The sequence below is a fragment of the Salvelinus namaycush genome, unplaced genomic scaffold, assembly GCF_016432855.1.
Source record: "Salvelinus namaycush isolate Seneca unplaced genomic scaffold, SaNama_1.0 Scaffold51, whole genome shotgun sequence".
Lineage (NCBI taxonomy): Eukaryota > Metazoa > Chordata > Actinopteri > Salmoniformes > Salmonidae > Salvelinus > Salvelinus namaycush.
The window spans coordinates 132,927-160,521 of NW_024061209.1; the positions used below are offsets into that span (position 1 = coordinate 132,927).

General features: G+C 40.4%; 1 protein-coding gene across 1 annotated transcript; it reads right to left on the reverse strand.

The window, feature by feature from the left end:
- LOC120041696 (butyrophilin subfamily 1 member A1-like) lies at positions 1-27,595 on the reverse strand. Its single transcript, XM_038986564.1, has 3 exons — positions 27,329-27,595; positions 14,274-14,630; positions 1-305 (listed from the first exon to the last, which is right to left on the reverse strand). The coding sequence occupies exons 1-3, from the start codon at positions 27,399-27,401 to the stop codon at positions 1-3; spliced, it is 735 nt and encodes a 244-aa protein (XP_038842492.1). The 5' UTR covers positions 27,402-27,595.

Sequence of the window (27,595 nt, forward strand, 5' to 3'; positions counted from 1 at the left end):
TTAACCAATGAAGACTTCACCTGGGACATGAATCTCTGTCTCCTTCAGGTGGTTGATCTCCGTCTGATTAACTCTACAGGTGAACCTGTTGGTGTCAGTCTTGTTCACGGTGACATGTCGTCTCACAGCGTAGCGGCCCTCTGAGTCCCTGTGTCTCTCTGGAGGTCCATCAGCAGGGAGGATGGTTCCAGAACTGTCCAGCCACTCCATCTTAGGTTCAGGAAGCCAGCCTCCAGACTCACACTTCAGGACCACCCCCCAGTCTTTGGTTCCAATAATAGAGATCACTGGCTGAGACACAACACCTACACAGATACATTAAAAAGTATTTGCCCCCTTTCTGATTCTCTATTTTTGCATATTTTTAATACTGAATGTTCAGATCTTCAAACAAATAAATAGATAACAGATACCTCAGTTTACAAATAACAAAAAAAAATGGATACTTGATTTAATTAAAAGTTATGCAACACCCAATGCACCTGTGTGAAAAAGTAATTGCCCCCTAACACTCAATAACTGGTTGTGCCACCTTCATCTGCAATGACTCCAACCAAACGCTTCCTGTAGTTGTTGATCAGTCTCACATCTCTGTGGAGGAAGTCTGACCCACTCTTCCATGCAGAACTGCTTTAACTCAGTGACATTTGTGGGCTTTCAACCATGAACTGGTCGTTTCAAGACCTGACACAAAATCTCAATTGGGATTAGGTCTGCACTTTGACTAGGCCATTCCAAAACATCCAATGTTTAGCTTTTTAACCATTTTCATGTAAACTTGATTGTGTTTTGGATCCCTGCATGACCCATCTACTCTTCAGCTTCAGCTCACAGACGTCCTGACATTCTCCTGTAGAATTCTCTGATACAGAGCAGAATTCATGGTTCCTTCTATTAAGGCAAGTCGTCCAGAGGCAGCAAACCATCACACTACCACCACTACCGCCGACATTGTTGCAACCCCTATTACTAGTCTGTTCTTACCGTATCGTCCGAGATCCCTAAAGATTGGAAAGCTGGGGAGACACTCTAGACCCAAACTGTTATAGACCTATATATATCCTACCCTGCCTTTCTAAGGTCTTTGAACAAACAGATCACCGAACTTGCAATAAAATGCAAATTAATTATTTAAAAATCATACAATGTGATTTTCTGGATTTTTGTTTTAGATTCCGTCTCTCACAGTTGAAGTGTACCTATGATAAAAATGACAGACCTCTACATGCTTTGTAAGTAGGAAAACCTGCAAAATCGGCAGTGTATCAAATACTTGTTCTCCCCACTGTATATGCCAATTATGTGATGATCCGACCGCATTCTATCCCCTATCAACACTTTTTTAACTTTTGGTGCCAGAGAGAAAGGTATAAGAAAGTAGTCAAGACGACTAGCTTGATTAAGCCTCCGCCATCTCACTAGGTCAGGATATTTAAGTCTCCATATATCCACTAATTCCAATATATCCATGACATTCATGATTTCCTTAAGTGCCTGAGGGTGATAGTTTGTAGTGTGATTTCCTTTCCGGTCCAAAGAGGTATTCCAGGGAGACACCAGGGACACCCTACCCTCCTCTGTAATCAGGGAGACACCAGGGACACCCTACCCTCCCCTGTAATCAGGGAGACACCAGGGACACCCTACCCTCCCTGTAATCAGGGAGACACCAGGGACACCCTACCCTCCCCTGTAATCAGGGAGACACCAGGGACACCCTACCCTCCCCTGTAATCAGGGAGACACCAGGGACACCCTACCCTCCCTGTAACCAGGGAGACACCAGGGACACCCTACCCTCCCCTGACACCAGGGACACCCCCTCTCCCCTGTAATCAGGGAGACACCAGGGGCACCCACCCTCACCCTACCATCCCTAATAATAATAACCATCCTGACACTAGTTCAGTAAAAATACTTGAAAGTCCTTAAGTAGTTTTTTGGGGTATATGTCTGCTCTACCCAAAATTACAACCAATTAATTGCAGCATAACCACAAAATGGAAGCGGCAAGTAGAAGGGGAAAAAGTAAGGAACTTGTATGTCGGCCCTGTATTAAAGAACATGAATGGTTAAAGAAAAGTGTGATAAATAAAAACATATACCAATTTCATTTAAGTACCAAAAAACTGACAGCTGTGCCATATAAATTGCTAAATAGTTGGGAAGAGATTTTCGATGTACCCATTCCATGGCACATGGTTTATGAATTGATACGCAAAACAACGCCGGGTTCAAAACTTCACATTTTTTCAATTTAAATTATTATACAAAATTCTTGTAACCAATAGAATGTTATATATATGGGGGATACAATCTTCCCAGCTCTGCAGATTCTGCTGTGAGGAGGCAGAGTCATTAGATCATTTACTTTGGTATTGTCCATATGTAGCTCGTTTTTGGTCACAGGTCCAGGAATGGCTGAAGAATTGCAACATTTGCCTAGAACTAATGCTGCACATAGCACTACTGGGGGATTTGAAAAGCCATAGTCAATCAATCAATAATATAATCATTATTTTAGCAAAAAATTGTATTTTTAATTTACAATCTGTAGAAGCTATGAGAATAGGAAGGTTCAATTCTTTTGTGAAGCATCACAGCACAGTTGAAAAATAAAAATCCGAAATGGATGATGTTGCGAGATAGATGGGCGGGGTTGAATGGAGCTGAAGGGACTAATAACATGATTAAAACATACAGGGAACTTTTGTGAAATAGCACAGTTACAAATCAAACTGGATGGACAATAGAGGAAGGACTAAAAACAAACAAGAGAGAACTATTGTAAAGTAGACCGTGTCTGTAAAATGTGTATAAGATGTATAAATTGAAGGTAAAAGCAGAAGTGTTTATTAGTTCAATTGAGGGGAGGGTGGTCGGTTTTGGGGGAATAATAATAATAAAGGTATATTCTTTAAAAAAGTATGTATGTCTATAGGTATGTGTATGTATATATGTGTATATGTATGCATACGTGTATGGATATATATATTTACCCCCAAAAATATGGGGGATTGGAAATGATGCAGACAATTACATTGGAAGCAACATTCTTTCCCAAAAATCGTTCCCAAATTAAACTGCCTCGTACTCAATTCTTGCTCGTACAATATGCATATTATTATTACTATTGGATAGAAAACACCCTCTAGTTTCTAAAACCGTTTGAATTATATCTGTGAGTAAAACAGAACTCATTTTGCAGCAAACTTCCTGTCAGAAAGTGAAAAATCTTAAATCGAGGGCTCTGTTCCAGGGCCTGCCTATAAATGTGCTTAATATGTATTAGTATACATGCACTTCATACGCCTTCCACTAGATGTCAATAGGGAGTGAGAGAAGAAATGGAGTGTATAACTTGATCTGAGGTCAAATAAAAGCTCTTGACATGACGTGACACCAATTTATTGTTTTCAGGAAGGCGCGAGAAAGGACCCTGGGATTGCCTTCTGAAAAGCTGTCGTTATAGACGGCTACTATCTCCGGCTTTGATTTTATTTCATAAACGTGACTATCATCGTAAAGTATGTTTTTTCAATATAGTTTTATTAGATTATTGACATTTTTTCGGGACGTTAGGCGTGTTGCGTTGTCTGCGTTTGTTCACGAAGGAGAGCTTTGCGCCACTTTGCTAGCTTTCCGTGCTAATTGACTGGAGAAGAGGACATTCTAAAACCAAACAACGATTGTTCCCGACAAAGGACCCCTTGTACAACATTCTGATGGAAGATCATCAAAAGTAGGACCCATTTTATGATGTTATTTCATATATCTGTCGGAACATGCTTACTATTAGTTTGCGCCCAGATTTTGGGCACTCTGTCGCTATAACGGAAGCTGGATGTCGTAATGAAGTTATTTTTAGAATTCTAACACGGCGATTGCATTAAGAACTAGTGTACCTATCATTTCCTATACAACATGTATTTTTTAGTCATGTTTATGAATAGTAATTTGGTCAGAATATGTGAGTGGCAGAAAAATATCCGGACGTTGTGGGAAAAAGATGCTACGTTAGCACAATGTATAGCCACTGATTTCAGCTCTAAATATGCACATTTTCGAACAAAACATAAGTGTAAGTATAACCTGATGTTATAGGACTGTCATCTGATGAAGCTTATCAAGGTTAGTCAAAAATTATATATCTTTTGCTGGTTTGTTACGATCGCTAACTTTTGCTGCTGGTAAATGGCTTGTGTTTCTGGCTATTGTGGTAAGCTAATATAATGCTATATTGTGTTTTCACTGTAAAACACTTAAGAAATCGGAAATATTGGCTGGATTCACAAGATGTTTGTCTTTAATTTGCTGTACACCATGTATTTTTCAGAAATGTTTTATGACGAGTATTTATGTATTTCACGTTGGTGTCTAATTACTCTGGCTGCTTCGGTGCTATTTGTGACGGTAGCTGCGATGGTAGCTGCAATGTAAAACTGATTTATACCTCAAATATGCAAATTTTTCGAACAAAACATAGATTTATTGTATAACATGTTATAAGACTGTCATCTGATGAAGTTGTTTCTTGGTTAGTTAGGTTGGTTTTGTGCATGCTACCTGTGCTGTGAAAAATGTCTGTCCTTTTTTGTATTTGGTGGTGAGCTAACATAAATATACGTGGTGTTTTCGCTGTAAAACATTTTAAAAATCGGACATGTTGGCTGGAATCACAAGATGTGTATCTTTCATTTGCTGTATTGGACTTGTTAATGTGTGAAAGTTAAATATTTCTAAAAAATATCTTTTGAATTTCGCGGCCTGCACTTAGACGGGCTGTTGTCATAAGTGAACCGGCACCGCCCTGCAGCCATAAAAGGTTATCGAACAAAATCGAACAAAACAACGATTTATTGTGAAACTAGGATTCCTGGGAGTGCATTCTGATGAAGATCATCTAAGGTAAGGGAATATGTATGATGTAATTTCGTATTTCTGTTGACTCCAACTTGGCAGAGAAATGTTGTTATATCTGAGCGCCGTCTCAGATTATTGCATTGTGTGCTTTTTCCATAATTTTCTTTTTTTAAATCTGACACAGAGGTAGCATTAAGAACAAGTGTATCTTTAATTATATGTAAAACATGTATCTTTCATCAAAGTTTATGATGAGTATTTCTGTTATTTGACATGGCTCTCTGCAATTTCTCTGGATATTTTGGAGGTATTTCTGAACATGGCGCCAATGTAAACCAAGATTTGTGGATATAAATATGCACATTATCGAACAAAACATAAATGTATTGTGTAACATGATGTCATATGAGTGTCATCTGATGAAGATCATCAAAGGTTAGTGATTAATTTGATCTCTATTTCTGCTTTTTGTGACTACTATCTTTGACTGGAAAAATGGCTGTTTTTCTGTGGCTATGTACTGAGAGTACATAATCGTTTGGTGTGCTTTCCCCGTAAATTCTTTTTGAAATCAGACATGTTGTCTAGATTCACAACATGTGTAGCTTTAATTTGGTGTCTTTCATGTGTGATTTCATGAAAGATTATTTTTATAGTAATATATTTGAATTTGGCGCGCTACATTTTTTTCTGGCTTTTGGCATATCCTAGAGAAGTTAACACAGGTGTGAGTGTTGACGAGGACAAGGCTGGAGATCACTCTGTCACGCTGACTGAGTTTGAATAACAGACTGGAAGCTTCAAAAGGAGGGTGGTGCTTGGAATCATTGTTCTTTCCTCTGTCAACCATGGTTACCTGCAAGGAAACAAGTGCCGTCATCATTGCTTTGCACAAAAAGGGCTTCACAGGCAAGGATATTGCTGCCAGTAAGATTGCACCTAAATCAACCATTTATCGGATAATCAAGAACTTCAAGGAGAGCGGTTCAATTGTTGTGAAGAAGGCTTCAGGGCGCCCAAGAGAGTTCAGCAAGCGCCAGGACCGTCTCCTAAAGTTGATTCAGCTGCGGGATCGGGGCACCACCAGTACAGAGCTTGCTCAGGAATAGCAGCAGGCAGGTGTGAGTGCATCTGCATGCACAGTGAGGCAAAGCCTTTTGGAGGATGGCCTGGTGTCAAGAAGGTCAGCAAAGAAGCCACTTCTCTCCAGGAAAAACATCAGGGACAGACTGATATTGTGCAAAAGGTACAGGGATTGGACTGCTGAGGACTGGGATAAAGTCATTTTTTCTGATGAATCCCCTTTCCAATTGTTTGGAGCATCCGGAAAAAAGCTTGTCTGGACAAGACAAGGTAAGAGCTACCATCAGTCCTTTGTCATGCCAACAGTAAAGCATCCTGAGACCATTCATGTGTGGGGTTGCTTCTCAGCCAAGGGAGTGGGCTCACTCACAATTTTTCCCAAGGATTACAGCCTTGAATAAAGAATGGTATCAACACATCCTCCGAGAGCAACTCCTCCCAACCATCCAGGGACAGTTTGGTGACATCCAGGAACAGTTTGGTGCCTTTTCCAGCATGATGGAGCTCCTTGCCATAAGGCAAAAGTGATAACTAAGTGGCTCGGGGAACAAAACATCGGTATTTTGGGTCCATGGCCAGGAAACTCCCCAGACCTTAATCCCATTGAGAACTTGTGGTCAATCCTCAAGAGGCGGGGGGAATAACAAAACCCCACAAATTCTGACAACCTCCAAGCATTGATTATGCAAGAATGGGCTGCCATCAGTCAGGATGTGGCCCAGAAGTTAATTGACAGCATGCCAGGACGGACTGCAGAGGTCTTGAAAAAGAAGGGTCAACACTGCAAATATTGACTTTGAATCAACTTCATGTAATTGTCAATAAAAGCCTTTGACACTTATGAAATGCTGGTAATTATACTTCAGTATTCCATAGTAACATCTGACAAAAATATCTAAGGACACTGAAGCAGCAAACTTTGCTTTGGATATTAGTGACCACTGTCCCATTGTATGTGGATATACGGATGCCTCGATCCAAACCTCGTTTTATCAACAAGAGGAATTATTTCAATTTCAATTTACAGGCCTTTTTTGTGACCTTTATTTTTGTGACTTTGATTGTATCTCTGAACCACTTCACAAATGTTTTCAATTGTATTGTAGATATTCATGCTCCCTTTAAAAAAACTGAGAATTAAAAATCGGTCTTGCCATTGCTTCAGTCCAGAGCTATCTGAAGCTATCTGAAGCTATCTGAAGTGTATTCAACACAACAGAAATGCTGCCCGGGCCAAAGCTAGATTCACAGACTCAGGCCCAGACTTTCAGGTGACTGAGAAATCTGTGTGTAAAATTTGTTAAAAAGCTAAATCAGATTATTATGTTGTTAATACACTATCTGAATGTACTGGGAACCCAGCTAAATTCTGTAAAGCTGTTAAATCATTGAAGGGTTGTATCTCCTCTTCTCTCCCCAAATAAATACATTTAGATTCTGGCCCCATTACTGACAACATGGATATCATTAATGCATTTAATCACCATTGTAGGCTTTATATATATATATATTTTTTTTTTATATTTCAGGCTTTATATTTGAATGTACTATTTCAAAACCAGCTCTTGAAAAGATGTAGATGGTGAAAATCTATTGAATTATACTGAAAATGCTGGTCAGGAGTTCCTTTTCAGAAAAAAAGCTGCTTTGTTAACATTAGACATGATAATTCCCCAGGGGCTGATCATTTGGAGCCTGGTCTGCTTAACTGTGCAGCACCCCTTATTGCTTAATCAGTAGCCCACATTTTTAATTTAACATTGTTATGAGGAAGTATGGAAATCCGCATATATGCTGCCACTCCATAAACCAATCAGGGTTTAGGCCTGGGCATAGTACTACCACAACAACCGGTTGTTAATGATCTTGCCATGGATGCTAAAAAGAACTGTGCTGCCTTGTTCAAAAGGCATTCAACACTGTTCTGTTTTGCTGAAGAAATGATCAAGAGTCGTCCTGGGATATACAGCCTGTTTATGGTTTCAGAATTATCTCAGTGACAGAACTCAGGCCATCTTGATAGATGGGGTTAAATCAGAATTTCTTGAGATTCACAAAGGTGTTCATCAGGGTTCGATTTCGGGTCCATTATTATTCACCTTGTATATTAATGACATAGGAAACACTGTTAATACGTGTAACATTCATCTCTATGCAGAGTTCTATGCAGAGACACAGTTTTGTATTCCTGTGCCACCTCAGGGTTAGGGTCAGTGTTAGGGTTAGGGTAATGGTCAGGGTTAGGGCTGACCCTCAGTGCATCAGGCCATTCGTGGACTTCAGCATGACTTTGATTCAGTTCAGAAATCACTTACAGATCTTAAATTAGTGTAAATACTAAGTAAAATCAAGCTGTTCTGTAGGTCACGGAGTGTTGACCCTGAGGACCTGCATATATGTGCTATAAATGGAGCCCAAATTGAGCTTGTTTCTGGAGTACCTGGGTGTCTGGATTGATGACAAGTTATCCTTCGTTATCCTTCGTAACACATATAGAAAATCTGACTAAGAAGCTAAGAACCAAGATAGTTTTTTTATATCAAAATAAAATCATACCTTAGTATTAAAAATAGGAGTTGTTCAAACAACGCTTCTCCCTGTATTGGATATTGTTGATATTGTTTACATGTTTATGTTTTAAAACCCTTGGACACCGTCTACCATTCCGTAATAAGGGACAATTTTAAGACTCATCATTGTAGTCTGTATATAAATGTGGGATGGACCTCTCTATTTGTAAGAAGAGTGTTGCATTCTCTTGTATTTATTTACAAAGTCTGACAGAATCTCCCTCCATATGTAACATCATTAATCATTAATTAAGATAAAAATGAATAAGATACCAAACCCGTTCACTGGAATGTATAACACTAGATCCCTCCAGTCCCCAGTTTTTTTATATGCCCCTAATTTGTGGAACAATCTGCAGAGTTAGATGTGCTGGTGCCACTCAGGCAGTTTCCATTACTGATTGAGGACCTCTATGTAGTTGAATGGGATTGCTTTTATAAAACAAATATTTATTTTTATTTTTATTGTGATGAATTGTATTGTTTTATACACGTGTATGTTTTAATATATTGTTTTTATTGCAATGTGTACAGGGCTCTCTTGTAACATAGATTTTCATCTCAACGTGACTCCCTATTTAAATAAAGGTTACATATTTTTTTTTATAAAATACTATGAATCAACAGTAGGTAGTATGAATATTGGGACACAGCCAGTGTGATAGTGTGGGAGGTTTGGATGTGTGAGGAGTGTGTTGTAAAGGCTGTGTGCTGAGCAGCTGAATACATGATCTATAACAGAGGAAGGAATGATGAGGGAGGAAGACCAGCTGAATACATGATGAGGGAGGAAGACCAGCTGAATACATGATGAGGGAGGAAGACCAGCTGAATACATGATCTATAACAGAGGAAGGAATGATGAGGGAGGAAGACCAGCTGAATACATGATCTATAACAGAGGAAGGAATGATGAGGGAGGAAGACCAGCTGAATACATGATCTATAACAGAGGAAGGAATGATGAGGGAGGAAGACCAGCTGAATACATGATGAGGGAGGAAGACCAGCTGAATACATGATCTATAACAGAGGAAGGAATGATGAGGGAGGAAGACCAGCTGAATACATGATCTATAACAGAGGAAGGAATGATGAGGGAGGAAGACCAGCTGAATACATGATCTATAACAGAGGAAGGAATGATGAGGGAGGGAGACCAGCTGAATACATGATCTATAACAGAGGAAGGAATGATGAGGGAGGAAGACCAGCTGAATACATGATCTATAACAGAGGAAGGAATGATGAGGGAGGAAGACCAGCTGAATACATGATCTATAACAGAGGAAGGAAGACCAGCTGAATACATGATCTATAACAGAGGAAGGAATGATGAGGGAGGAAGACCAGCTGAATACATGATCTATAACAGAGGAAGGAATGATGAGGGAGGAAGACCAGCTGAATACATGATCTATAACAGAGGAAGGAATGATGAGGGAGGAAGACCAGCTGAATACATGATTATAACAGAGGAAGGAGGATGACCAGCTGAATACATGATCTATAACAGAGGAAGGAATGATGAGGGAGGAAGACCAGCTGAATACATGATCTATAACAGAGGAAGGAATGATGAGGGAGGATGACCAGCTGAATACATGATCTATAACAGAGGAAGGAATGATGAGGGAGGAAGACCAGCTGAATACATGATCTATAACAGAGGAAGGACTGATGAGGGAGGATGACCAGCTGAATATATGATCTATAACAGAGGAAGGAATGATGAGGAAGGAAGACCAGCTGAATACATGATGAGGGAGGAAGACCAACTGAATACATGATCTATTACAGAGGAAGGAATGATGAGGGAGGAAGACCAGCTGAATACATGATCTATAACAGAGGAAGGACTGATGAGGGAGGATGACCAGCTGAATACATGATCTATAACAGAGGAAGGAATGATGAGGGAGGAAGACCAGCTGAATACATGATCTATAACAGAGGAAGGACTGATGAGGGAGGATGACCAGCTGAATACATGATCTATAACAGAGGAAGGAATGATGAGGGAGGAAGACCAGCTGAATACATGATCTATAACAGAGGAAGGACTGATGAGGGAGGATGACCAGCTGAATACATGATCTATAACAGAGGAAGGAAGACCAGCTGAATACATGATCTATAACAGAGGAAGGAATGATGAGGGAGGAAGACCAGCTGAATACATGATCTATAACAGAGGAAGGAATGATGAGGGAGGAAGACCAGCTGAATACATGATCAATAACAGAGGAAGGAATGATGAGGGAGGAAGACCAGCTGAATACATGATCAATAACAGAGGAAGGAATGATGAGGGAGGAAGACCAGCTGAATACATGATGAGGGAGGAAGACCAGCTAAATACATGATCTATAACAGAAGAAGGAATGATGAGGGAGGAAGACCAGCTGAATACATGATCTATAACAGAGGGAGGAATGATGAGGAAGACCAGCTGAATACATTATCTATAACAGAGGAAAGAATGATGAGGGAGGAAGACCAGCTGAATACATGATCTATAACAGAGGAAGGACTGATGAGGGAGGAAGACCAGCTGAATACATGATCTATAACAGAGGAAGGACTGATGAGGGAGGAAGACCAGCTGAATACATGATCTATAACAGAGGAAGGAATGATGAGGGAGGAAGACCAGCTGAATACATGATCTATAACAGAGGAAGGACTGATGAGGGAGGAAGACCAGCTGAATACATGATCTATAACAGAGGAAGGAATGATGAGGGAGGAAGACCAGCTGAATACATGATGAGGGAGGAAGACCAGCTGAATACATGATCTATAACAGAGGAAGGAATGATGAGGGAGGAAGACCAGCTGAATACATGATCTATAACAGAGGAAGGAATGATGAGGGAGGAAGACCAGCTGAATACATGATCTATAACAGAGGAAGGAACAATGAGGGAGGAAGACCAGCTGAATACATGATCTATAACAGAGGAAGGAATGATGAGGGAGGAAGACCAGCTGAATACATGATCTATAACAGAGGAAGGAACGATGAGGGAGGAAGACCAGCTGAATACATGATCTATAACAGAGGAAGGAATGATGATGCAGGAAGACCAGCTGAATACATGACCTATAACAGAGGAAGGAATGATGAGGGAGGAAGACCAGCTGAATACATGATCTATAACAGAGGAAGGAATGATGAGGGAGGAAGACCAGCTGAATACATGATCTATAACAGAGGAAGGAATGATGAGGGAGGAAGACCAGCTGAATACATGATCTATAACAGAGGAAGGAACGATGAGGGAGGAAGACCAGCTGAATACATGATCTATAACAGAGGAAGGAACGATGAGGGAGGAAGACCAGCTGAATACATGATCTATAACAGAGGAAGGAACGATGAGGGAGGAAGACCAGCTGAATACATGATCTATAACAGAGGAAGGAATGATGATGCAGGAAGACCAGCTGAATACATGACCTATAACAGAGGAAGGAATGATGATGCAGGAAGACCAGCTGAATACATGATCTATAACAGAGGAAGGAATGATGAGGGAGGAAGACCAGCTGAATACATGATCTATAACAGAGGAAGGAATGATGAGGGAGGAAGACCAGCTGAATACATAATCTCTAACAGAGGAAGGAAGCCCAGCTGAATACATGATCTATAACAGAGGAAGGAATGATGAGGGAGGAAGACCAGCTGAATACATGATCTATAACAGAGGAATGATGAGGGAGGAAGACCAGCTGAATACATGATCTATAACAGAGGAAGGATGACCAGCTGAATACATGATCTATAACAGAGGAAGGAATGATGAGGGAGGAAGACCAGCTGAATACATGATCTATAACAGAGGAATGATGAGGGAGGAAGACCAGCTGAATACATGATCTATAACAGAGGAAGGAATGATGAGGGAGGGAGACCAGCTGAATACATGATCTATAACAGAGGAAGGAATGATGAGGGAGGAAGACCAGCTGAATACATGACCTATAACAGAGGAAGGAGGAAGACCAGCTGAATACATGATCTATAACAGAGGAAGGAATGATGAGGGAGGAAGACCAGCTGAATACATGATCTCTAACAGAGGAAGGAATGATGAGGGAGGAAGACCAGCTGAATACATGATGAGGGAGGAAGACCAGCTGAATACATGATGAGGGAGGAAGACCAGCTGAATACATGATCTATAACAGAGGAAGGAATGATGAGGGAGGAAGACCAGCTGAATACATGATCTATAACAGAGGAATGATGAGGGAGGAAGACCAGCTGAATACATGATCTATAACAGAGGAAGGAATGATGAGGGAGGAAGACCAGCTGAATACATGATCTATAACAGAGGAAGGAATGATGAGGGAGGAAGACCAGCTGAATACATGATGAGGGAGGAAGACCAGCTGAATACATGATCTATAACAGAGGAAGGAATGATGAGGGAGGAAGACCAGCTGAATACATGATCTATAACAGAGGAAGGAATGATGAGGGAGGAAGACCAGCTGAATACATGATCTATAACAGAGGAAGGAATGATGAGGGAGGAAGACCAGCTGAATACATGATTATAACAGAGGAAGGAGGATGACCAGCTGAATACATGATCTATAACAGAGGAAGGAATGATGAGGGAGGAAGACCAGCTGAATACATGATCTATAACAGAGGAAGGAAGACCAGCTGAATACATGATCTATAACAGAGGAAGGAATGATGAGGGAGGAAGACCAGCTGAATACATGATCTATAACAGAGGGAGGAAGACCAGCTGAATACATGATCTATAACAGAGGGAGGAAGACCAGCTGAATACATGATCTATAACAGAGGAAGGAATGATGAGGGAGGAAGACCAGCTGAATACATGATCTATAACAGAGGAAGGAATGATGAGGGAGGAAGACCAGCTGAATACATGATCTATAACAGAGGAAGGAATGATGAGGGAGGAAGACCAGCTGAATACATGATGAGGGAGGAAGACCAGCTGAATACATGATCTATAACAGAGGAAGGAAGACCAGCTGAATACATGATCTATAACAGAGGAAGGAATGATGAGGCAGGAAGACCAGCTGAATACATGATGAGGGAGGAAGACCAGCTGAATACATGATCTATAACAGAGGAAGGAATGATGAGGGAGGAAGACCAGCTGAATACATGACCTATAACAGAGGAAGGAATGATGAGGAGGAAGACCAGCTGAATACATGATGAGGGAGGAAGACCAGCTGAATACATGATGAGAGAGGAAGACCAGCTGAATACATGATCTATAACAGAGGAAGGAATGATGAGGGAGGAAGACCAGCTGAATACATGATCTATAACAGAGGAAGGAATGATGAGGGAGGAAGACCAGCTGAATACATGATCTATAACAGAGGAAGGAACAATGAGGGAGGAAGACCAGCTGAATACATGATCTATAACAGAGGAAGGAATGATGAGGGAGGAAGACCAGCTGAATACATGATCTACAACAGAGGAAGGAATGATGAGGGAGGAAGACCAGCTGAATACATAATCTATAACAGAGGAAGGAATGATGAGGGAGGAAGACCAGCTGAATACATGATCTATAACAGAGGAAGTAATGATGAGGGAGGAAGACCAGCTGAATACATGATCTATAACAGAGGAAGGAATGATGATATGAGGAGGAAGACATGTTGATATTTTAGCAGCCAATCATTTAGCCAGATTCACCAATACAACCTCTGATCACATCTCCAGTGTTCATGACTCACCAACAAAGAGTTGAACGGTGGTTTCCTTCACCTGGCTGGTCAGTGTTGGAATGAAGCACTTGTAGCTTCCAGCATCAGAGAGAGTAACTCTGGTCAGCTTTAAGGAGACAATGCCGTTCTTCAGTTCTTCTTGAAACAATGATGTTCTTCCCCTGTAGGATGGAGACTGATCCTTGTTGGAGTCTCGACCGTCACGGTAAAGATGGACGTTTTTCGTTTTCAGGTCCAATCCTGTCCACTTCACTACCATGTCCTCAGCACTGACACTGGGTTTCAGGGAACATGGTAGAATGACGTCATCACCAGCTAAGGCAACGACTGTGTCAGCCGGTCCAACAACCTGAACCTCAGACGACCCTGGAGAAAAACAAACGACACACAGTTAAAGATACCTGGTAACTTCCTGTTGTTCCATGGATTCTGGCCCACATGACACCATTCATTCTTATGTGAAGACTCAATCGTGCATTGAAGCCAAATGAAGGCGGTTAAGATGGCGTCTCATGTGGGAGATTTATGTAGACAGTTTGAGCTACTCCAGGAAGTGACGTTGCACGCTAGCTCAGTGCTGCCCCCTCTCAATAAGTAACTCAAGTTGAAGGCCAACCGGGGTACTGCAGGCTGCCATTAGACATAACATGCAGGCTAGCTCAGTGCTGCCCCCTCTCATTAAGAAACTCAAGTTGAAGGCCAACCGGGGTACTGCAGGCTGCCATTAGACATAACATGCAGGCTAGCTCAGTGCTGCCCCCTCTCATTAAGTAACTCAAGTTGAAGGCCAACCGGGGTAGTGCAGGCTGCCATTAGGCATAACATGCAGGTTAGCTCAGTGCTGCCCCCTCTCATTAAGTAACTCAAGTTGAAGGCCAACCAGGGTACTGCAGGCTGCCATTAGACATAACATGCAGGCTAGCTCAGTGCTGCCCCCTCTCATTAAGTAACTCAAGTTGAAGGCCAACTGGGGTACTGCAGGCTGCCATTAGACATAACATGCAGGCTAGCTCAGTGCTCATGTGCTCAGTGTGAACCTGCTTTCATCTGTGAAGAGCACAGGGCGCCAGTGGCGAATTTGCCAATCTTGGTGTTCTCTGGCAAACGCCAAACGTCCTGCACGGTGTTGGGCTGTAAGCACAACCCCCACCTGTGGACGTCGGGCCCTCATACCACCCTCATGGAGTCTGTTTCTGACCGTTTGAGCAGACACATACACATTTGTGGCCTGCTGGAGGTCATTTTGCAGGGCTCTGGCAGTGCACCTCCTTGCACAAAGGCGGAGGTAGCGGTCCTGCTGCTGGGTTGTTGCCCTCCTACGGCCTCCTCCACGTCTCCTGATGTACTGGTCTGTATCCTGGTAGCGCCTCCATGCTCTGGACACTACGCTGACAGACACAGCAAACCTTCTTGCCACAGCTCGCATTGATGTGCCATCCTGGATGAGCTGCACTACCTGAGCCACTTGTGTGGGTTGTAGACTCCGTCTCATGCTCACCACTAGAGTGAAAGCACCGCCAGCATTCAAAAGTGACCAAAACATCAGCCAGGAAGCATAGGAACTGAGAAGTGGTCTGTGGTCACCACCTGCAGAACCACTCCTTTATTGGGGGTGTCTTGCTAATTGCCTATAATTTCCACCTTTTGTCTATTCCATTTGCACAACAGCATGTGAAATTTATTGTCAATCAGTGTTGCTTCCTAAGTGGACAGTTTGATTTCACAGAAGTGTGATTGACTTGGAGTTACATTGTGTTGTTTAAGTGTTCCCTTAATTTTTTTGAGCAGTGTATATAATATCTCTGATATTGAATTATTCCTGAATCATTAGATCAGTATCATGCAGCAACATAAAAGTAGTTTGAGCAGTGTATATAACCTTCCTGTATTCTGACTAGATCAGGTGTTAAACTATATAACCTTCCTGTATTCTGACTAGATCAGATGGTAAACTATATAACCTTCCTGTATTCTGACTAGATCAGATGTTAAACTATACAACCTTCCTGTATTCTGACTAGATCAGATGTTAAACTATACAACCTTCCTGTATTCTGACTAGATCAGATGTTAAACTATATAACCTTCCTGTATTCTGACTAGATCAGATGTTAAACTATATAACCTTCCTGTATTCTGACTAGATGGTGTTAAACTATATAACCTTCCTGTATTCTGACTAGATGGTGTTAAACTATATAACCTTCCTGTATTCTGACTAGATCAGATGTTAAACTATATAACCTTCCTGTATTCTGACTAGATCAGATGGTGTTAAACTATATAACCTTCCTGTATTCTGACTAGATCAGATGGTGTTAAACTATATAACCTTCCTGTATTCTGACTAGATGGTGTTAAACTATATAACCTTCCTGTATTCTGACTAGATCAGATGTTAAACTATATAACCTTCCTGTATTCTGACTAGATGGTGTTAAACTATATAACCTTCCTGTATTCTGACTAGATCAGATGGTGTTAAACTATATAACCTTCCTGTATTCTGACTAGATCAGATGTTAAACTATATAACCTTCCTGTATTCTGACTAGATCAGATGGTGTTAAACTATATAACCTTCCTGTATTCTGACTAGATGGTGTTAAACTATATAACCTTCCTGTATTCTGACTAGATCAGATGGTGTTAAACTATATAACCTTCCTGTATTCTGACTAGATGGTGTTAAACTATATAACCTTCCTGTATTCTGACTAGATCAGATGTTAAACTATATAACCTTCCTGTATTCTGACTAGATCAGATGGTGTTAAACTATATAACCTTCCTGTATTCTGACTAGATCAGATGTTAAACTATATAACCTTCCTGTATTCTGACTAGATCAGATGTTAAACTATATAACCTTCCTGTATTCTGACTAGATCAGATGTTAAACTATATAACCTTCCTGTATTCTGACTAGATGGTGTTAAACTATATAACCTTCCTGTATTCTGACTAGATCAGATGGTGTTAAACTATATAACCTTCCTGTATTCTGACTAGATCAGATGGTGTTAAACTATATAACCTTCCTGTATTCTGACTAGATGGTGTTAAACTATATAACCTTCCTGTATTCTGACTAGATGGTGTTAAACTATATAACCTTCCTGTATTCTGACTAGATCAGATGTTAAACTATATAACCTTCCTGTATTCTGACTAGATGGTGTTAAACTATATAACCTTCCTGTATTCTGACTAGATCAGATGGTGTTAAACTATATAACCTTCCTGTATTCTGACTAGATGGTGTTAAACTATATAACCTTCCTGTATTCTGACTAGATCAGATGTTAAACTATATAACCTTCCTGTATTCTGACTAGATCAGATGGTGTTAAACTATATAACCTTCCTGTATTCTGACTAGATGGTGTTAAACTATATAACCTTCCTGTATTCTGACTAGATCAGATGGTGGTAAACTATATAACCTTCCTGTATTCTGACTAGATGGTGTTAAACTATATAACCTTCCTGTATTCTGACTAGATCAGATGTTAAACTATATAACCTTCCTGTATTCTGACTAGATCAGATGGTGTTAAACTATATAACCTTCCTGTATTCTGACTAGATCAGATGTTAAACTATATAACCTTCCTGTATTCTGACTAGATCAGATGTTAAACTATATAACCTTCCTGTATTCTGACTAGATCAGATGTTAAACTATATAACCTTCCTGTATTCTGACTAGATGGTGTTAAACTATATAACCTTCCTGTATTCTGACTAGATCAGATGGTGTTAAACTATATAACCTTCCTGTATTCTGACTAGATCAGATGGTGTTAAACTATATAACCTTCCTGTATTCTGACTAGATGGTGTTAAACTATATAACCTTCCTGTATTCTGACTAGATCAGATGTTAAACTATATAACCTTCCTGTATTCTGACTAGATCAGATGTTAAACTATATAACCTTCCTGTATTCTGACTAGATCAGATGTTAAACTATATAACCTTCCTGTATTCTGACTAGATGGTGTTAAACTATATAACCTTCCTGTATTCTGACTAGATCAGATGGTGTTAAACTATATAACCTTCCTGTATTCTGACTAGATCAGATGGTGTTAAACTATATAACCTTCCTGTATTCTGACTAGATGGTGTTAAACTATATAACCTTCCTGTATTCTGACTAGATGGTGTTAAACTATATAACCTTCCTGTATTCTGACTAGATCAGATGGTAAACTATATAACCTTCCTGTATTCTGACTAGATCAGATGTTAAACTATATAACCTTCCTGTATTCTGACTAGATGGTGTTAAACTATATAACCTTCCTGTATTCTGACTAGATCAGATGGTGTTAAACTATATAACCTTCCTGTATTCTGACTAGATCAGATGGTGTTAAACTATATAACCTTCCTGTATTCTGACTAGATGGTGTTAAACTATATAACCTTCCTGTATTCTGACTAGATGGTGTTAAACTATATAACCTTCCTGTATTCTGACTAGATCAGATGTTAAACTATATAACCTTCCTGTATTCTGACTAGATCAGATGGAGGTAAACTATACAACCTTCCTGTATTTTAAAAAGTGCATTCTCACTGTTGAGTTTTGACCGCATGATAATCTCATAAGAAAAGAGTTGGTGTTTTTGATGTAACAGTAATGTTATACTTATAATAGTTATTATATTTGATTCTGTTATGCAGAATATCTAGAAAGATGAAATTGCATATTGTAAGTAATCCTAGGGTCCCATTCGCAATCACTGTTGAACATTTACTTTGTATCAGTAAAGTGTATAGGTCACGTCTTTATTAACAGGTTCTGATGGTATATGATGCAGTGCCTTAACTTCTCAAGGGTAGGGGGCAGCATTCGGAATTTTGGATGAAAAGCATGCCCAAATTAAACTGCCAGCTACTCATCCCCAGAAGATAAGATATGCATATTATTATTAGATTTGGATAGAAAACACTCTGAATTTTCTAAAGCTGTTTGAATCATGTCTGTGACTATAACAGAACTTATTTGGCAGGCAAAACCCAGAGGACTAACCATTCAGATTTTTTCTTTTTTTAGGTCAGTCTCTTTTCAATGAGTTTTCATATGGAAACCAGATTTCTAAGAGATATGCTTGCAGTTCCTACCGCTTCCACTGGATGTCAACAGTCTTTAGAAATTGGTTGAGGTTATTCCTTTGTGTAATGAAGAAGTACGGCCATTTTGAACGAGAGTCACTCGAAGTGTCCTGTTTGTGAGCAGAAAGCTAGCTATAGTTGGTTTTAATCCTGTATTGAACACAGATCATCCCGTCTTCAATTTTATCGATTATTAACTTTAAAAAAATACCTAAAGTTGTATTACAAAAGTAGTTTGACATTTTTTGGCAAAGTTTACAGGTAACCTTTGAGATATTTTGTTGTCACGTTTGAGCAAGTTGGAACCTGTGTTTTTCTGGATCAAACGCGCCAAATAAATGGACATTTTGGATATATAACGACGGAATTAATCGAACAAAAGGACCATTTGTGATGTTTATGGGACATATTGGAGTGCCAACAACAGAAGCTCGTCAAAGGTAAGGCATGAATTATATTTTTATTTCTGCGTTTTGTGTCGCACCTGCAGGGTTGAACTATGCTTCTCTCTTTTGTTTACTATGGTGCTATACTCAGATAATAGCATTGTATGCTTTCGCTGAAAAGCCTATTTGAATTCTGACATGTTGGCTGGATTCACAACCAGTGTAGCTTTAATTTGGTATCTGTCATGTGTGATTTAATGAAAGTTTGACTTTATAGTAATTTTCATGGTAATTAATTTTAATTTGGCGCTCTGCATTTTCTCAGGCTTTTTGCCAAATGAGACAGTAGCGTCTTGCCTAAACTCAGATTTTTTGATATAAATATGAACTTTACCGAACAAAACATACATGTATTGTGTAACAGGAAGTCCTATGAGTGTCATCTGATGAAGACCATCAAAGGTTAGTGATTCATTTTATCTCTATTTCTGCTTTTTGTTTTCTGCTCTCTTTAGCTGGAAAAATGGCTGTCTTTTTCTGTGACTTGGCTCATACCTTACATAATCGTTTGGTGTGCTTTCGTCGTAAAACCTTTTTGAAATCGGACACTTTGGCTGGATTTACAACAAGTGTATCTTTAAAATGTTGTAACATACTTGTATGTTTGAGGAATTTAAATTATGGGATTTCTGTTGTTTTGAATTTGGCGCCCTGCAGTTTCACTGGCTGTTGACGAGGTGGGACGCTATCGTCCTAGTGAGGTTAAACAATATAGATATTAAACTATATAGATATTAATTAGACTATACAGATATTAATATAAAAAAGTATAGTCAAACTACATGATACAACAGCCATATTGACAGCATAAGGAAGTAACTGGAAGCCATGTTGAGATAGTCAAATGCATTTAGAAGTGTGATCTTTACAGTTATCCAAAATAAACACCATCCTTATCTACCATGCATTTACAGCTAAAATATATTTGTGATGCAGGGCTCTACAGTGTGACCGTTTTACTCCCATACGTATAAAATACAGCTTGTATAACAGTGTAAATTTGCTGTCCCCTCAAAATACAGAGCATGTAGAGGTCTGTAATTTTTATCATAGGTACACTTCAACTGTGAGAGACGGAATCTAAAACAAAAATCCAGAAAATCACATTGTATAATTTTTAAGTAATTAATAAATATAAAAATAAAAATAAAAATTACAGACCTCTACATGCGTTGTAAGTAGGAAAACCTGCAAAATCGGCAGTGTATCAAATACTTGTTCTCCCCACTGTAAATCAACACACAGCCATTAATGTCTAAACCGCTGGCAACAAAAGTGAGTACACCCCTAAGTGAAAATGTCCAAATTGGGCCCAAAGTGTCAATATTTTGTGTGGCCACCATCATTTTCCAGCCTTAACCCTCTTGGGCATGGAGTTCACCAGAGCTTCACAGGTTGCCACTGGAGTCCTCTTCCACTCCTCCACGACGACATCACGGAGCATCATGGATGTTAGAGACCTTGCACTCCTCCACCTTCCGTTTGAGGATGCCCCACAGATGCTCAATAGGGTTGAGGTCTGGAGACATGCTTGGCCAGTCCATCACCTTTACCCTCAGCTTCTTTAGCAAGGCAGTGGTGGTCTTGGAGGTGTGTTTGGGGTCGTTATCATGTTGGAATACTGCCCTGCGGCCCAGTCTCCGAAGGGAGGGGATCATGCTCTGCTTCAGTATGTCACAGTACATGTTGGGATTCATGGTTCCCTCAATGAACTGTAGCTCCCCAGTGCCGGCAGCACTCATGCAGCCCCAGACCATGACACTCCCACCACCATGCTTGACTGTAGGCAAGACACACTTGTCTTTGTACTCCTCACCTGGTTGCCGCCACACACGCTTGACACCATCTGAACCAAATAAGTTTATCTTGGTCTCATCAGACCACAGGACATGGTTCCAGTAATCCATGTCCTTAGTCTGCTTGTCTTCAGCAAACTGTTTGCGGGCTTTCTTGTACATCATCTTCAGAAGAGGCTTCCTTCTGGGACGACAACCATGCAGACCAATTTGATGCAGTGTACGGCGTATGGTCTGAGCACTGACAGGCTGACCCCCCACCCCTTCAACCTCTGCAGCAATGCTGGCAGCACTCATACGTCTATTTCCCAAAGACAACCTCTGGATATGACGCTGCACTCAACTTCTTTGGTTGACCATGGCGAGGCCTGTTCTGAGTGGAACCTGTCCAGTTAAACCTCTGTATGGTCTTGGCCACTGTGCTGCAGCTCAGTTTCAAGGTCTTGGCAATCTTCTTATAGCCCAGGCCAATCTTTATGTAGAGCAACAATTCTTTTCTTCAGATCCTCAGAGAGTTCTTTGCCATGAGGTGCCATGTTGAACTTCCAGTGACCAGTCAGTATGAGGGAGTGTGAGAGCGATGACACCAAATTTAACACACCTGCTCCCCATTCACACCTGAGACCTTGTAACACTAACGAGTCACATGACACCGGGGAGGGAAAATGGCTGTGAGGGGTGTACTCACTTTTGTGATATACTGTATATATACATTTTTAAAAATCGGCAAATCGGAGCCCAAAAATACAAATTTCCGATTGTTATGAAAACTTGTATTCGGCCCTAATTAATCGGCCATTCTGATTAGTCGGTCGACCTCTATCACCAACTGATTACTTTCTCACACACTGTATGACTTGTGTCCTTTGTCTTTGCACACACACACTTCCAGAACCAGATCACATCATGAAAGTGCTCTGTCTTATCTATGAAAGGGAAGGGGCTTTGAAAAGCAGTCACACACACACAGAGAGAGAGCGAAAAAAACAATGGGCAGACCAACAGGTACTACAGTAGCTATCTCCTAGTTAGCTAACGTGAGCATCCAACTTGGTTAAATTAACCCAGGCGGACTAGCAGGATACTAGCTAGAAAAAGTCAAACCTAGCTGTGGTAGCTAGCTAGTTAGCTAACGTGAGCATCCAACTTGGTTAAATTAACCCAGGCGGACTAGCAGGATACTAGCAGGTGTTTAGGTGAGACTGGTTGAACAATGGAAAGAAACACTGTGATCAGTAGATGGAATGTTAAAGATCATGTTGCTATAGGTTACTATTAAACTGTGTAATAGATGATAGGAGTACCTACACACACAAAACACACTGTTGACCATTAGGCTTGAAATAATCAAATACAAAAAAAAAATCACATAATATCTCGTAAAAAAACTTGTAATCATTCTTTGTATGATAACTAGTACAAAATATATCGATAATTGTGCACATTTTCACCCTAAATATTACTTTACAAAGTATAGAGGACGGGAGTCTTATTCTGAAGATATCCAGAAATATGTGACCCGGAAGTACTTAGTTCTTCTTGCCTGCTTCACAGCAGTCACAGGGGTCACAAGGCATTACCATAGAGAATGACAGAGGCCTCTAGTGGCCAATAGGCTGTTTAAGCATGTGCAGCGCCATTTAGGGCTTCCACCAGCACTCTGTATGTTGACCAGACAATATTATGGCACAGATATAAAGATGAGTCCTCTAATGGGCACTGTAACATAACCCTTGTTCGACCTGGTGACATATACTTGGCTTTCGCTATATTTATGACTAAAAGAGAAGACGTTTTACGATCTGAATTCTTTGTATCTCTTCCAGTGGCGATTTCAGCATTTAAATCTTGGTGGGGAAAACTCTCCAATTTTTTTTGATTCATGCCAACAAAGCCACTACACAACACTAAACAACTCATTCATTGCACTATAACGGTGACAAACGTTTCCCACAAACGGTTAGGGCCCACCTAAAGCTGTCCCAACAGCAGAGATTTCTTTTCAGCGCCAAACCAAACGAAAGTTTATTTTATTTTTAAAAGGTGACAGGCTCTAACCAACAGTGCAAAAAAGGTATTAGGTGAACAATAGGTAAGTAAAGAAATAAAAAAGACTGTGAAAAATAACAGTAGAGAGGCTATATACAGTAGGCTATATACAGTAGAGAGGCTATATACAGTAGAGGGGCTATATACAGTAGAGAGGCTATATACAGTAGAGAGGCTATATACAGTAGAGAGGCTATATACAGTAGAGAGGCTACATACAGTAGAGAGGCTATAAACAGTAGAGAGACTATATACAGTAGAGAGGCTATATACAGTAGAGAGGCTATATACAGTAGAGAGACTATATACAGTAGAGAGGCTATATACAGTAGAGAGGCTATATACAGTAGAGAGACTATATACAGTAGAGAGGCTATATACAGTAGAGAGACTATATACAGTAGAGAGGCTATATACAGTAGAGAGGCTATATACAGTAGAGAGGCTATATACAGTAGAGAGACTATATACAGTAGAGAGGCTATATACAGTAGAGAGGCTATATACAGTAGAGAGGCTATATACAGTAGAGAGGCTATATACAGTAGAGGCTATATACAGTAGAGAGGCTATATACAGTAGAGAGGCTATATACAGTAGAGAGGCTATATACAGTAGAGAGGCTATATACAGTAGTGAGGCTATATACAGTAGAGGCTATATACAGTAGAGAGGCTATATACAGTAGTGAGGCTATATACAGTAGTGAGGCTATATACAGTAGAGAGGCTACATACAGTAGAGAGGCTACATACAGTAGTGAGGCTATATACAGTAGAGAGGCTATATACAGTAGAGAGGCTACATACAGTAGAGAGGCTATATACAGTAGTGAGGCTATATACAGTAGAGAGGCTATATACAGTAGAGAGGTTATATACAGTAGAGAGGCTATATACAGTAGAGAGGCTATAACAGTAGAGAGGCTATATACAGTAGAGAGGCTGTATACAGGCACCGGTTAGTCAGGCTGATTGAGGTAGTATGTACATGAATGTATAGTTAAAGTGACTATGCATATAAGAAAAACAGAGAGTAGCAGCAGCGTAAAAAGAGGGGTTGGGGGGGGGGGGCACACAATGCAAATAGTCCGGGTAACCATTTGATTACCTGTTCAGGAGTCTTATGGCTTGGGGGTAAAAACTGTTGAGAAGCCTTTTTGTCCTAGACTTGGCACTCTGGTACCACTTGCCATGCGGTAGTAGAGAGAACAGTCTATGGCTGGGGTGGCTGGGGTCTTTGACAATTTTTAGGGCCGTAGAGGTCCTGGATGGCAGGCAGCTTAGCCCCAGTGATGTACTGGCCCGTGCGCACTACCCTCTGTAGTGCCTTGGGGGAATAGGCCCTCTTCACGACTGTCTTGGTGTGTTTGGACCATTCTAGTTTGTTGTTGATGTGGACACCAAGGAACTTGAGGCTCTCAACCTGCTCCACTACAGTCCCGTCGATGAGAATGGGGGCGTGCTCGGTCTGGTTGTCCCCTCCTGTACTCCCTGTTCACTCATGACTGCATGGCCAGGCACGACTCCAACACCATCATTAAGTTTGCCAATGACACAACAGTGGTAGGCCTGATCACCGACAACGAGACAGCCTATAGGGAGGAGGTCAGAGAACTGGCCGGTGGTGACAACAACCTCTCCCTCAAAGTGATCAAGACAAAGGAGATGATTGTGGACTACAGGAAAGGGAGGACCAAGCACGCCCCCATTAGCTAAAAAAATATATACAGTTGAAGTTGGAAGTTTACATACAGTTTTTCACAATTCCTGACATTTAATCCTAGTAAATTTATTTTAAGAATGTGAAATGTCAGAATAATAGTGGATAGAATTATTTCAGCTTTTATTTCTTTCATCACATTCCCAGTGGGTCAGAAGTTTACATACACTCAATTAGTATTCGGTAGCATTTAAATTGCTTAACTTGGGTCAAACGTTTTGGGTAGTCTTCCACAAGCTTCCCACAATAAGTTGGGTGAATTTTGGCCCATTCCTACTGACAGAGCTGGTGTAACTGAGTCAGGTTTGGCGGTTTTGGAGCAGTGGCTTCTTCCTTGCTGAGCGACCTTTCAGGTTATGTCGATATAGGACTCGTTTTACTGTGGCTATAGATACATGTGTACCCGTTTCCTCCAGCATCTTCACAAGGTCCTTTGCTGTTGTTCTGGGATTGATTTGCACTTTTCACACCAAAGTACGTAATCTCTAGGAGACAGAACGCGTCTCCTTCCTGAGCGGTATGACGGCTGCGTGGTCCCATGGTGTTTATACTTGCGTACAATTGTTTGTACTGATGAACGTGGTACCTTCAGGCATTTGGAAATTGCTCCCAAGGATGAACCAGATTTGTGGAGGTCTACAATTGTTCTTGGCTGATTTCTTTAGATTTTCCCATGATGTCAAGCAAAGAGGCACTGAGTTTGAAGGTAGGCCTTGAAATACCTCCACAGGTACACCTCCAATTGTCTCAAATGATGTCAATTAGCCTATCAGAAGCTTCTAAAGCCATGACATCATTTTCTGGAATTTTCCAAGCTGTTTAAAGGCACAGACAACTTAGTGTAAACTTCTGACCCACTGGAATTGTGATACAGTGAATTATAAGTGGAATAATCTGTCTGTAAACAATTGTTGGAAAAATTACTTGTGTCCTGCACAAAGCAGATGTCCTAACCAACTTGCCAAAACTATAGTTTGTTAACAAGAAATTTGGGAGTGGTTGAAAAATGAGTTTTAATGACTCCAACCTAAATGTATGTAAACTCCCGACTTCAATTGTATAGACGTTTTTTTTGTGTGTGTGCCTGTTTTGCGTGTTAATTTGGCATTAATACGTGTCACATGAGTTTGCAAACAATGTAAACTAAATAAATAGGCTGTAGTTAATATTTCAACTTGCAATATGAAATTGTCTAAAGAACATTTGATCATATAACATTAATGTGACTTTCACTGTCAGTTGTGGACTAGCTAGACAGGTGTGAGCAGTATGGCAAAAATTCCACATATTTTAGCTCATTTTAAACATAACCCTTGTTCCCAAATCTAACCTTCATTATTTCGACCTGGTGAGTCTACACTTCCTTGGTTGTAGCCATATTTATGACTGAAAAGAGAAGACGTTTTACTTTCTGAATTCTGTGTGTCTCTTCAACTCAGATGGTAAAACGTCTCCTCTTTTTAGTCATAAACATGGCTACACTTCCTTTAGCCTAACAATTTAACACCCTCTACTTTATGCGCCACTTCGATACAGCTACGATTTTCGTAACAAGTTAGGAGAGCATTTTCGCTAACACTTTACCTAAACTTAACTCACAATCCTAACCTACATTTTCGCTAACCCTTTTCTTAACCTAACTATTTGTCCTAACCTACATCGTAACTTCTCCTAACCTGCTACGAACAAGTCACTGCCGTATCGAAGTGACGTTAAAATAAATAGTGTTTCTCTGCCACGGACACCCTATAGCACCACCACACCCAAACTGTCCTGTCTGATCAGACGACAAGACATCTACATTTCCTGCACTCGGTTTTGAGCCTGAACTTGAATTCTCCCCGTTTCTTTCTTGTTAATATTATGTTCAGATAATAAAATAGCCTACAGGCTAAATAATGAAGGAATAATGTTGTGGCCTACCTGTCGTTTTCAATAAAACACTGATGAACAGAATCCCAAAACACCAGACCGCCGAGGTCGGAAAGGTCTTCATTTCACTAACAAAACAAGTCTGACTCCAAGGTAAAGCTGTTTGTAACTGGTGAATAAAACTATTAGGAGTTTATTAAAATAAACCAAAACAGTTGAAAGACTAATTTGTCAACGAACAGAATGTAACACGACGTCTGTTCCAGAAATAACGGAGGAAAAGGGTGGTGGAGTTTCACACTTTACTTTCACTTTCAC

Excerpts from the sequence above, each read along its gene's own strand:
- LOC120041696 (XM_038986564.1), bottom strand. The coding sequence starts at position 27,401 with ATGAAGACCTTTCCGACCTCGGCGGTCTGGTGTTTTGGGATTCTGTTC. Across the intron at positions 14,631-27,328 it reads TGTTTTATTGAAAACGACAG|GGTCGTCTGAGGTTCAGGTT; the intron begins GTAGGCCACAAC and ends GTTTTTCTCCAG. Across the intron at positions 306-14,273 it reads CACCGTTCAACTCTTTGTTG|GTGTTGTGTCTCAGCCAGTG; the intron begins GTGAGTCATGAA and ends GTATCTGTGTAG.